A 12,518-nucleotide genomic window follows, 5' to 3' on the forward strand; every position below is an offset into this window, starting at 1 on the left:
TTTCAAATCTTTTCAGAAATGAGATGCTCTCTGAGTGGGTGAAATTCCCATAAAAGCATGTAAAATTATCGCACTTCTTCGTCCTGGGTACCTAGACGTCGAAGGCTGTCAAGAAGAATGATCTCGAGTTAGCGTGATAGCTCAGTTATTCTCTCCCGCAGATGATTAACCAAGCAAGCAGATACTTGACTTTTCCAATCTCTAAGATGATGAATTCGAGACTCGAGAGCAGCTGCTGAAATAACGCTTGCCATGAGAAACTTCTGCGGCTCTATAAAATCCTAATAACTTCCGCTGACGCCTGAATTGGACTGCAGGTTCTCCCCAGATATCCATCAACGCTTTCTTGATACCAGGAACTATTGCTTCTTGAATAAAATGTTTCAACGGTTCTCTGCTAGAAGCTTTAGAAGTTGCCGGATCTCTTTTAGCTTGGTGATGATGCTTTTGCCCACAACGGCGGTGTAAGTCCTTCGAAAAACGCATAGTATTGTTTTTTTGTCAGAATCATCGTACCATGCCAGCCCAAAGACACGAGTCACTGGCGGAATCGAAGTAAGCTTAATCAGTACTCACAGTCCAAAAAGCGATTCCATATTGCCTTCCTATGCCTCGTAACCAGAACACATTGTACTTGGCTGGGTTCTTCTATCCTCTGCGATGCGACTACTTCGTAATTAACCAAAAAAAAAAAACAGCTATAGAAAGTGTACTGGCGAACTTACAGTGGGATCGTCAAGTTCTTCTCCCCTCCAGACGGCTAAGTTACTGTACTCGGCCTCGACTGAGAAGAGAGTGCAAAGGCCACCAACGCGCTGCCAGAGACAATATACACTCCGATCTGCCATATCGTTCAGTCAAACCTCCTGGAAGGTGGAGAGCCGAGATGTACATTTATGTGGTCAGCCTCGCCGGGCTCTGGAGATTTGGCTATGCCGCTATGTCAGAGCTTGAGAAAGATAACGGGCCAAGTCCACCAAGTTCAGAAAACACAGCCCAAACGTGAAGATATATATGATACCAAGGAGCAAAGGGGTCGGACGCTGACCATATGTTTCTTGCGAGTGGAATCGCAGGTGCGGCGATTGTCAAAAATGTCTCGCGAGATGGGATTTTCGTTTTCCCGGACTCAGCGCCACCGGATCGTACAATTCCCCTGATTTGACGCCACTCATCTACTCAGTAGGTTTTCTGTATGCCGTCATCTGACACAGCACGTGCAGGCCGGTAATGTTAGTTTCCGAAAGGCTGAGTCGCTCCCTCAGCCGAACGACAATCAGCAATAACGACCGTCTATCCAACACGCCAAACTCCTGAGAGACTTGACGCTAGTAAATGGACAGAACACATTGATAGAGCTTCAACTGAGTGGAACCGATCGACCTTATACCATCCCTTCCCTCTTTGAGCCGTGGTGGGCCCGTCCCACGATCGAGCCTCAGCCTTACGGCACATTGCGTAATTCCTCATTCAAGTTTCTGGTCTAAAGTTCCTAGACTGGCGGATTCAGTGCATGATATCGCATAATCTCAATCTATCGTCTGCGGTACCTAGTCCTGCTTTGTCACAGCGCTCAATCCAACTGGAGCCTCGGTCTCAGTTCCGCTTGTGAGATGATAGACCGTTCGATTTTGATTTTACAGGTAAGAGACTACTTGCTGAATATTGGCAGATCAATCTCCATTTCGCAGAGCTAATATAAGCTTCCATATAGCGAGTGCCGCCTACAGAACGGGTCCCGATTCCCCCGAAACGAATACAAGTGTTACTGAAGTCAGCGGTACAACGGAGACGAACGAGGCAGCACAAAAAAGTCTTTCGTCCGAAATTTGCCTAAGTTACGTTGTGTTCTGTTGACTCGGGAGGAGAGGCGGCTATTGGAGATGGAGGCTTGGAAGGCGGAGACAGAAGCTTTGAAGGCGAAGGCAGAAGCTTGGAAGGCGGAGACAGAAGCTTTGAAGGCGGAGAACGAAGCTTTGAAGGCGAGGGCAGAAGCTTTGAAGGCGGAGACAGAAGCTTGGAAGGCGGAGGCAGAAGCTTTGAGGGCGAAGGCAGAAACTTTGAAGGCGGACTTGAGAGATCGCCAAGTGCAAACACAATCCAAAGCCAGGGGCATTTCAGTCGGGGGCTACAATGGCGAAACAGAACATCATTCATTGAGCAATCAGCCTGCATTCAATGAACTAAATTCAGATTTGGAGGGATCGACAGCTACTCGGAGACTAACCGACGAGCTCTCAGAGGGTTCGTACGACACCCCAACGTGGTCCTCGGCCAAGTCAGGAAGTGGTACTCAGGATTCTGTTTCCGGCGGTGAATGCCAATGCACTGATGCAACCGGTGCCGGACATAAGAATGTGTTGCAAGGTGACAATTCTTGCAAAGAATCTTCATCAAAAAAGTCGCATTCGGACTTAGGTTCAGTCATCTCTCGCCCTGAAATCTCCTCTGGATTTCCAGAACAAGAGTCAGCTCGGTTCGTCGAAGATTTGAAGAGAAGTTGTCAAGACTTGTATCCGACGGATGACAGTATACCTAAGATCCAGAAAAGACTTCTGAACCCACCACCAAGGTTTGAACCTGACTTCGTCCGATTGGCAGAGGCCTATATGGAAACAATGGAACGCGTTCTTATTCCATGGTGCACTGAGTACCTGCACACCCTTATCGGTCATGGTTACATCATAAGCCATACGCTCAAGCCCGAGTCACCAAAAGAAATCCTTTTTATAACACCCGAACCTGTCAACGAGGTTAAGGCCGACTTCACCCGAGATCTTATTATCAAAGATCTGTTGCCTCGATATTTGAACGACGTGGTTGTCCGCTTTGAGGAAGGTCACCGCGAAATGCTTGCGCTGACACCTTGCTTGCGTTGTCTGGAGCATTGTCCTGAAAAGGGAATCCCCAGCACTGGACATTATTTCATGGTTCCATCCAAGACATTGGACCCAGAGCAACTATGCTCCTCCACGATTGGCCCGCACTTCTTCCTTGGACAAACCGCTCTGCAACTAGTTTGCCGCCATGCAATGTATTATGATATCACCGAAGGAAAAATTATCCGTAGAGAGCCTCGTCGTGACGATGACATAATCGATAAGCCTCTCATGCACTTCAAAACTGAAGTGGGAAAAATTCGGCCAGAGAGTGGCGGCGACCCTTATCACAGGAACTGGCGGGAATCTAAGCATACCCATTTCGATGGTAAAACCAAAGGCTTTCCCTACATGGATTGGCAACTTGCTTCGAGGGAAGAGTCTGGTCCTCTGATACCGTATGGCCATGATTGCTCTGGTACGTGTCACTGTATCACAAAGTACGCCAGACCTCGGCCAGGATTCAAGGTTCGCTACACTGGAGCATATTCTGGCCAGGTAGAGGGCGAGATAGCTCTGATGCCCTCCTCAAAAGAAGTCCAATACACCGGAGAGGATCCATCCTCGCTACGTGGCACCAGTGATCGCATTTCGAGGAGCATCTTGGTCTCCTTATGGGAAATCGATACTGACGAACCTTCCATTGATCGCCGTGGCGACTCTGGAGCTACAGTCGTTGACATCGACACTGCCGAGATGGTTGGAATAGTGGTGCAACAGTATAAAAGGAGAATCCAGTTCATGGACATTGTTGACGTCCTCGAAGATGCCTGCGAGAAACTCAGATGCGAACTCAAGGATATTACATTCCCTCCACCGAATTGCAAGAAGGACGAGACAAACCCACTTCAAAAGCCTGTGGCTCGGGTACTAGACGGCCGCTCAACTAACCAAGAGTCTTTAGAGTGTGACGAGGAACGTCGCACTAAAGATTTTAAATTACTTTTGCCATTACTTTTGCATAGCACCGCAAAACGAGCTACCACTCGCCCAAGTTCAACACCCGATCAGCTTTCGCTCCTTCATAAACTTTCACCCTCTCAACGAGTATTGGATGGGTGCCAGCCCGATGAGTTCCGAATTTCGGATAGTAGTCCGTTTGCGGACAAACGCCGATATTCAGCTGATGGTACGTCCCCAACCTTTTCAAGCTCCGACTCGTAGGCCTCGCATGTTGATCAAGAAACAGCCGTCGATCCCGCAAGAACCGCCGATATCCCTGAAAGAGAACTCGAGATAAGCGATTGCACGAATCGTTTAAGTCATGGAGCCAGGGGAAGAGCCAGATAGTGGGAGAACGAATGAGAAAAGAAGAGAGGAGTAGGGGAACCGAGAAAATGCGACTGGCAATGAGACATGAGAGATATTCACGCATTTCTCATGCATATATTACCGACCTATTCAGAACTATTTTGATGTTGAATAAGCCAAAGTCTGTTGCTTGTCTACTTCGTCTTCTTTACCAAGGCTGAGTCAGGGTCTGAGATTTCTTTGCATTTCCCCAAATATTTCTCTTTGCGGGTTTTCTCTTAGAGAAAAGTTTGATACTGAGTTCCTATACTTGCTGCCAGCTACCATCGGAGAAACTAATTACAAATGAGAACAGCCCAAGCTGTTTGACATCACCAAATAATTCAGTCGAGCTGCGGAACTACTGAGTTGAGCTCTGTGATGGTGAATAAGGTAGAGTGGCAGTTCCAACATACACCACTTGGACGGCTGCAAAGCTAGAAGGCAGTGAGCCAATAGCCGTAAGCTGGATAAGGTACCGTTATACATACGCTGCTGTTGCCGCAAAAATATCCACAAGGCGGGCTCCCGTAAAAAGTTGCAGAGAGAAGGAAAATGCAGCCGTCAGCCCGGCAATTGCGCCCAGTCTTTTTGCCATGGTATCCAAAGTGTGCAAGACCACGATTGAAAGGACAGGAAGAATGCTCGCAAGTGTTACTGCAAGTAATTTGGTCACACGTAGAACTTTGGCGCGAGGCACGAAAGAAGTAATCCCTAAGTATGAGGACGTGCTTTCCTGGCGATGAGGTTAGGCACCGGAAAACACGGGAGTAAAGCTAGACCAGAGGTAATTTACCTGCGAAGGGGCGAAAGGCAGACCATAGAACCAACTCAAAAACTTGTCTTCGATCCAACGAGAAAATGGGTCCTCATTGTCTTCACCCCTGAGTACGAGCAGGTCTGGTTCATGGCTCGGTTCGGACCAAATGTTGTGGTCAGGTCCTGTTAGATATATACGACAAAGATCATTTCGGTCCATCAGATTCCTAAGTTTGTTGAGGGCCGTTGAACTTGGATTGTGTATCTGCGCAAGCTTCTCTTGCTGCAAGAGAGCGTCGTCTGTATGTTGGTTTCAGCCTGGTTCTTATTTAATTGCATCCATCACATCTTCCTCACTATACTGTAACAATTTTTCTCTGATCTTGAGAAACATTGCCCATTGACGTTGATCTTCGCCTTCCTCAGTCGTTGAAGTCGTGGAGTTGTTTAACATAAACCAATTCGTTGCATACGCTTTCCTCTCCCTGTGACCGGAGGCTTCATTTTCCAATGCCAAAGCACGATGTTGCTCCTCAAGGACGGTCAATTCGGCCTGCAAGTAAAGTAGGTTTTGGGCATTGAGAGTTGCAAACCGACGGAAAATCCCGTGTTCTGGGTGCTCTCCCATCAAGAGAGCTAACTTTGCATATCCCTCCATTCGGCATACAGAAGGTAAGGCTCAGGTTGCAAGAAGTTCTCGCCAGCCTCAAGACAGGATCATCAATGGAAACCAGAAAGACTTCTTGGAGCACAGTCTTCCATACAGACTAAATGATCCAATTACACGGATATGCCACGGGTCTTCGGTTTTGTTAAGCTATATCTGCTCTATGATGTGTCAGGATATCAGTACGAGAACAAAATATTCGGGCGAAAAGTGCAGTTTTCTGCTGTAAGCTCTTTCACAGAAAATTGGAAAGGCAGACTCGTAGGCACACTTTTCTATTCCGAACAGGCCCCTTGGTGTCTTGCTTTGGAATATGCCCTTCTCCTATGGGGATGCCTTGTGACGTGTCAACGCGGTCATACAAAGACCATTTACCCCGGCGTCAACGGCAAACTTTGGCGCCACTTCTTTCAATCATTGATGTTGATTGGTCAGGATGATTTGCTTGGGTTGTAATGCTAGGAAGTCCGCCCGCATCTATAGAGCCTTTTGATAAGGAGTTTCTTTTCCCACAGCCTCGTCGGGCATCAATACCCCCAATCCCCCTGCCTCACCCATTTCTGAAGAACCCAATAGAGTTTCCCAATGCCCAACAGCATGTATAGATTATGGCACGCTCGGAGCGTGAATATTTTGTAGCCGTTTCCTCCCGATGCTTTGAAGCCCTTGTGTTCATGTTCACAGCTGTTCCACATACCGATATCAACCCGTGAGGCTAAGCTATCACAATGAGCAACTCCGGTAAGAAAATAGCCCAGTGACGTTTGTAACTGCTAACGATTTCTAGGACAATACGTGGAACGCTATGAATATAAAGAGGTCAGCATTATGGGAGGCGAGCCAGAACTCGACGTTTGGGTCGGGAGGAAAGGGACCATACCAATACCCGACGAACATGATTGTGAGTCTATAAGCCGGGGTAACTTACTACTTCAAGTTATGTCCTTATACTACACAGCGAGCAAAATGCAAACCGCAGAGAACAAGCAGAAGCAAGAAGAACAGGTAGCCAGGGAAGCCGCCCAGAGAGCAGTAATTGAGTATAAGAGGTGCATAATATTTTCTGTTTATCGGCGTATTGCCTATACTAAGATCTTCTAAGGTGGGCCGAGCAACACTACAACAGCTACGGCGTTTACCCAGAAGAGTAAGTGTGCTCTGAGCCAGTTTTTAACGGGGCATTTTGTTTAACTCGTGGCAAAGATACAGAGTGTGGTTCTACCAAACATATGAGAGATATCCAGAAGAAGTGGGCGGGCAACGCGCTGGCCAGGGGAATGGTAGCTCGTGAATCTAGCAGGGCTTTCCTCCTTCACCATCGCCACTCTGAACTTTCCCCTGCGCTCGAGCTTGTTATCCAGTTAAAATCACGCTTTTCTATAAAAGACTTTGGGCGTCGGTCCTGCCAGTATAGAGACACTTGAATAGCGTCATACAACGAGACCCAAGAGCCTTGCGCTCACATCTCAATAGACCTCTGCGTAATTCTTCTCTCTCTTGAACGACTTCGTGATTTCCAGAGCTGCGCCAATTGGTGCCCGCTTCAAATATTACAAATCGGCTTGAACAATGCAATTGGAGAAGATAATAAAGCAGAAAGCTTGAGATTCTCCTAATAAGCAGCAAGTTGCTGCGGCACTTGCCCAAAGGTCGAAGAATCACAAGCATTAACTAAAAATTTGGTTCAATATCTGCATTTATCACGTACATCAACTACCTAACCGCCAACCACCCCAACCCCATACAACCAAACAGGCAAGAAGAAGAGAAACGCCAACTCTAAAGCAAAGGTATCTACAAACCCCTCTCATAACAAAACATATCCCACCCTCTCCTATCCAACCCATCATTCCATCGACACATTTAGCTCGCAAGCTCGCAAAAAGCCAACGCCAAACACCACCCAATGCAAAGTTAAAAGTAGGTCTGCCGCCCAAGTACCAAGCCAACAAAATCACCAAACACAACTGAAGATCCAGAATTTTTCCTTCTTGCGAGGTCCCATATATCAACACATCAAACACCGGAACATAAAAGTAGGGTAGGGAAGAAGAGGGATCTGATTAGCCCTCAACCTTCGCCCTCTTCTGATCCCCTCCTTCCCCATCACTGCCCTCACCCTCAGGCGTCTTCCTCTTCTCGCCACGCCCATTGCCTTCTCGACCCCCACTATCCTCTCTCAGGAAACTCGGTCCCGTGCCCACCACCGGCGTCGCGAAGTTCAGTGGACTCGGTAGCGTATTGCTATCATTGCTTCTGAAATTCCAATCTGGGTAGAAGGAGCTGGGAGAAGGCAGGAACTCGTTGTTCATGAAGCGGGAAGGCAGAGCGGAGACGGGCGTGTCGATCATAGTCCCGCTATTTGAGTTGGTCTGTGACGTTTGGGAGACGGGATGGGGACGCGCGAAGGGGTTTGGTGGGCCTGATGCGCCTGCTGAGAGTAGGGCTGAGGCGGATGGCGAGGGAGGTGGCAGGACCATGCCCGAGGAGTGAGAGTCTGAATTTTGGCGTCCGTTAGGACGCCGGTTAGAGGATGTTGCGTTGGTGCCTGACCGAGGACTGGCTTCGGAGTCTGCAGTTACGCTGCCGCCGTCTGAGGGCTCGTCGGGGATTTGTACCTTCAGGACCGGACGCTTGCCACCGACTGATGCTGAATTTGTTCTTGAGGGAGGTGTGAAACCATCTGCGGCTGAAGAGACAGAGACATTACGGATTTTATGTGTGTTGGAGCGGGCTGGAGGCGGTGATGTCTTGCCTCGATTTACAGCTGGTGTATCCACAGATTGGGACCGATTATTTGAGGTTGGTGCTGGTTCACTGCGTGGCTGCTCGGCATTCGATGTCGACGAAGCCCAATGCTGCGAGAGGATAGACCGAGACTCGTCAATTGGCGTGAAGATACTCCGCGACTTGACGGACATGCGTTTTACAGGCTCAAGCATCTGCTGTTGTGGAGGTTGTGGCTCTTCTTGCTCTTGATGCTGTGGCTGCTGTTGAGGAATCTGTTGTTGTTGAGGCTGTGGTGGAGAAGATTCAGGGCGCGATTGTGGTCTCTCCTGTTGGGGGAAAGCAGGTGGAATTGAGGTTCTTCGTTGTTCTTCAACATAAAGTTGCTGAACTTGCTGTTGGTGAGGATGTTGCTGCTGCTGTGGAGGTCCATAATTTGGGTATTGAGGCCCTGGCCCTTGCTGAGGAACACCCTGAGGCGGGCCTTGCATCGGGGGACCTTGCATGTGCTGGGGGAGACCATGTTGGTGCGGCGGGAGAGGTGGACCATTATGAGGATTGTAGATAGCTGGATTTGGCATGTAGGCGTAACCATTAGAAGGCGGTGGATGTGGGTGTTGCTGAGGAACAAGATTGGAGCTTGGTCTTCTTGGTGCATTTCTTGAAGAAGGGCGAGATCCAGGTTGCGGCTGAGGGGTATGTTGTCTTTGTTGTGGATGATGCGGGAAGACACCATTGGGAATGGGAGGAGACGCAGACGGTGTATGATGTCGGATATGTTGGTACGCAGGTTGGTTCTGGAATTGAGGAGGCATCATTTGCGGCTCGACTGATCCATGGTGAGAAGGGCCAGATCCATCCTCGTCATCATCATCGTCCTCCATCTTTCCCTTCCCACTGAAGTCCCCGGGACCCTTATGTTCGTTCGCACCTCCATACTGTATCACTATCAGCTTCCGTTATTTATGCAGATCTTGGAGGTAGGCGTACGTATTGGTATCTGTTCAAGATCTCTCCAATATCACTACTCGAATATTCGTACAACTTCTTATTATTGCCAAAGATTATGACCGCGACATCAACGGAACAGAGAACGGAGAGCTCATGCGCCTTCTTGAACAGGCCGCCTTTGCGCTTAAGGAACGTTCTATTGGTAAAGACGGCGATTAGCAGGCTTTCTCCAGAGCCGCCGCGCGAAGACTTACACTGAACGATTTCTATCATCCTTGATAGCCTTAATTTCGATCTTTCTTCTTCCCATCACGGCGACGCGCCGGGCTTGTGGAGGATAGGAAGGTTCTATGAATTGATCCAGCTCCTCTGCGGTGAAGGAAAATCCGAATGCCAGAAAGGAGACAGCCTGATGTGCTATCGGCTGGAGATCAATGCGGTGTCACGATCGCGTACATCAAATCTGTCTCTGGAAAGAAAAGGATCGACGACGACAAGGTCGAGACGCAGACGCGTGGGAGGTGTAGATGCCGAGGCGGGTTGTTGGCGTGGTGGTGTTTGCCGTAGTGGTGAGAGTGAAGACGTGAGTGATGCGCCCGAGTCTTTCTAGGCTTCAGCTACGAACTCCGGCGAAGTCCTGAAACACGACAGAAGGTGCACTTGGGCGAATAGCGTGGTGGGAGGCGGCGGCGCGGAGCGTGATATAGATGTTCTGCTGCACGGTACCTGGATTCAACTTTTCCTCGACGTTGACCGGCTGATAGACTGATAGAGGATTGCGATGCTAAATATAGTTCTAGAGTAGCTGGTGGTCGGTGTTGGGGGGGGGGGGGGGGGGGAGGGGGGGGGGGGGGGGGGGGGGGGGGGGGGGGGGGGGGGGGGGGGGGTAGGGGCGTGGAGGGCGGAGGCTGGATGAAGAGAGGTAAATTTACTGTAGAAAAGCGAGCGAGCGAGCGAGAGATCCGAGAGTGAGCGCCAGGAGGGAGCGAGGATTTACGAACGGTGCTGTGAGTGGCCCGCCGGATGTCTACAGATGAGTAATCTCGCAGTGCAGCCAGTCAGCGGCCAGTTCGGGAGCTGAAAGTGGGGTCATTTCCTGGCTGCAGCGAATCAACGGCGCAGCGCGCCTGTTTTGGATCTCAGCCCATAGCCAGTCTGCGACGACTCTGCTCTGAGCGGGTCATCGTGGCCCACCCACCACTCACGGCGGGACTCGACTCTGCCTGCACTCGACTCTGCCTGGACTCGACTCCGCCTGCACTCGACTCTGCCTGCGCTCGACTCTGCACGCTTCACTCTCCAAATCCTCTCGCTTCGCTCCTCTCGCTCCTCACTACAGCCTCCCCCCCTTTTCGCCTCCACCCACACCTCGTCGCTTGTTTCCACGCCCTGTCGAGTTCCCTCCCCGTCCGCGCCAGCCAAATTACTCGATGTTCTAAGCGCCAGACACGTCCCATGACTGCGTCCTCTCCTCTCCCGTGTGTGGGTGCACACGCTCTACACGACATCTAACGTCCTCGGCTATCCCCTGTCCCTGCTCGCAAGACCAGGCCAGGGTAAAGTAAAGGTCCCAAAATAGCCCGCATCAGGGCCTTTTTGGCACCAATCCCATCACGGCAAATTAGCCCGAATTCGGTGCATATTATTGACAAATGTTCGTCGTGGCCCCGTGGGTGGCCTTCAGCCTCGAGTCCGTCCCGGGGCCACGCATGGAGAGGCCGCAAATTACCCAAGTATGTGCATACTGTATCCCTTACTACCGCGGACATCGCACCGAGTTCTGTCCTTCCAGAAGCCATTGCAAAACGTGCGGTGGAGATTGAGCCCAGGATCTCCAGAAACTCTGTCCAACCCGCCCGTATTTTGGGGAAATGCTTCTATTATTGTCCTCGGCGATGCTTGCAGAGCCTGCAAGGTACGCTGCATCAACAGCTTCATCCTGGTTTGCGAGTCCCAAGATACAAACTCACCGAGAGGCGGCGGAGGTGAAGCACTGTGCCGTGAAGGATGGGATGGGGAGTTCAATGAGCAAACAAAGTCTGCTAAATTCGAAAGCTGAAAATCTTTTTGCACTTGAAGGAAATGCTGCTGTTCTCCATGGGCAGGATTTGGGAGTTGCGTTGTGATACATGGATACATGGGTACATGGGTACATGGGTACATGGGTACTTGATCGACGAGATCGTTTTGCGAGCCGAGCCCACCTTGTCCACCTGCGGCCATTCTCCAACGGCTCGGCAACCTCCCCCAGGCCAGGATTCCGGAAGCTCTTCCTGCCGCCGACTCTTGGACAGCATCGATATCGTCAATCTCAGCCAGTGAGAAGTATACGATCACAAGGCAGATTGGCAACCCGGGAGTTGGTTCATTCTCACAAGGCGCATTCCAGATATTGCCATCAACATCAAACGCTGACAGATCAACGTGGAGAGCCGGGGGGGGACATCTGCTGATCATCCAAGCATCAGCATCTTTCCGAAAGCACATACCGAATCCTGTCCTTTGCCTCTTTCATACTCGACAGCCCTGCAACATCTCCGAATTCGGGTCCCTGCTCTCGTTTGTTCCATTCAACCGACCCTCGAAACACATCACGGCCAATCCGCTGCTCCGTCGTATTGCCTGCATCACCTCTCAAACCAATCCCCAAAATCCGCCGGGAACATCGCAGGCATCATCTCGCCCGGTTTGTGGGCACCTGCACATCAGTGGTCGTCACACCCCACTATCCCCTGTGAGGCTCCCGCCACCCGCAACTAAAAACCCACCCTAATGCAGCTTGTTCCAAAAATATATTTATATCTCAACCCCTGCAAACCTACACGACGTCGACGACTCAACGACTCGACGCTTCCTCGACCCCGCCAAACACCACATCACAGCTCACCGAGTAACAGACGTTGCGTTCATGTCTGTGGCATCCCTTCTCATCGTCATTTCCGAAGCCGTTACGTGCGGTTAAGGACACTTCGGAGAACCAGCCGGTACCTGGATTCGGTTCGCCCGAGTCGACCGCAGCCGCACAGTTTGCTAGATCTTGATCCCTTCTTTCTGCACCGTCTTTCCAGCCCCGCGTCTGCATGCACCCAAAGCCAAGTGTTCGTTGCATACCGCTTACAGAGAACCACGAGTACCACCATGCTGCGCCAAGTAAACCTCTCGAGCTGATTTGATTCGTGGCCTTCCTCCCCACACCACCTCACTCTCTTCACTTTCTCCCCCTGCCAGCAAGTAGATGACGCCAC

General features: G+C 50.4%; 4 protein-coding genes across 4 annotated transcripts; 1 reads left to right on the plus strand and 3 right to left on the minus strand.

Moving 5' to 3' along the window:
- Window positions 1-1,641: 1,641 nt before the first annotated feature.
- Window positions 1,642-4,319, plus strand: K444DRAFT_379931 (uncharacterized protein). The gene is made up of 3 exons (XM_024872335.1): window positions 1,642-1,643; window positions 1,715-4,008; window positions 4,069-4,319. Exons 2-3 carry the CDS (start codon window positions 1,884-1,886, stop codon window positions 4,167-4,169), a joined length of 2,226 nt encoding a protein of 741 aa, XP_024738708.1. The 5' UTR covers window positions 1,642-1,643; window positions 1,715-1,883; the 3' UTR covers window positions 4,170-4,319.
- On the minus strand, window positions 4,320-5,586 carry K444DRAFT_720305 (uncharacterized protein; the record flags this gene model as incomplete). The annotated part of the gene is made up of 3 exons (XM_024888479.1): window positions 4,320-4,826; window positions 4,926-5,228; window positions 5,286-5,586. 3 exons carry the CDS (start codon window positions 5,584-5,586, stop codon window positions 4,651-4,653), a joined length of 780 nt encoding a protein of 259 aa, XP_024738709.1. The 3' UTR covers window positions 4,320-4,650.
- A 2,072-nt stretch (window positions 5,587-7,658) lies between these two features.
- K444DRAFT_642710 (uncharacterized protein) lies at window positions 7,659-9,583 on the minus strand (the record flags this gene model as incomplete). Its single annotated transcript, XM_024884770.1, has 3 exons — window positions 7,659-9,260; window positions 9,313-9,469; window positions 9,528-9,583. 3 exons carry the CDS (start codon window positions 9,581-9,583, stop codon window positions 7,659-7,661), a joined length of 1,815 nt encoding a protein of 604 aa, XP_024738710.1.
- A 1,415-nt stretch (window positions 9,584-10,998) lies between these two features.
- K444DRAFT_628810 (uncharacterized protein) lies at window positions 10,999-12,382 on the minus strand (the record flags this gene model as incomplete). Its single annotated transcript, XM_024882961.1, has 3 exons — window positions 10,999-11,719; window positions 11,763-11,878; window positions 12,161-12,382. The coding sequence occupies 3 exons, from the start codon at window positions 12,380-12,382 to the stop codon at window positions 10,999-11,001; spliced, it is 1,059 nt and encodes a 352-aa protein (XP_024738711.1).
- Window positions 12,383-12,518: the final 136 nt, after the last annotated feature.

The sequence above is a fragment of the Hyaloscypha bicolor genome (genome assembly GCF_002865645.1).
Source record: "Hyaloscypha bicolor E unplaced genomic scaffold K444scaffold_56, whole genome shotgun sequence".
NCBI classification, from domain to species: Eukaryota; Fungi; Ascomycota; class Leotiomycetes; order Helotiales; family Hyaloscyphaceae; genus Hyaloscypha; species Hyaloscypha bicolor.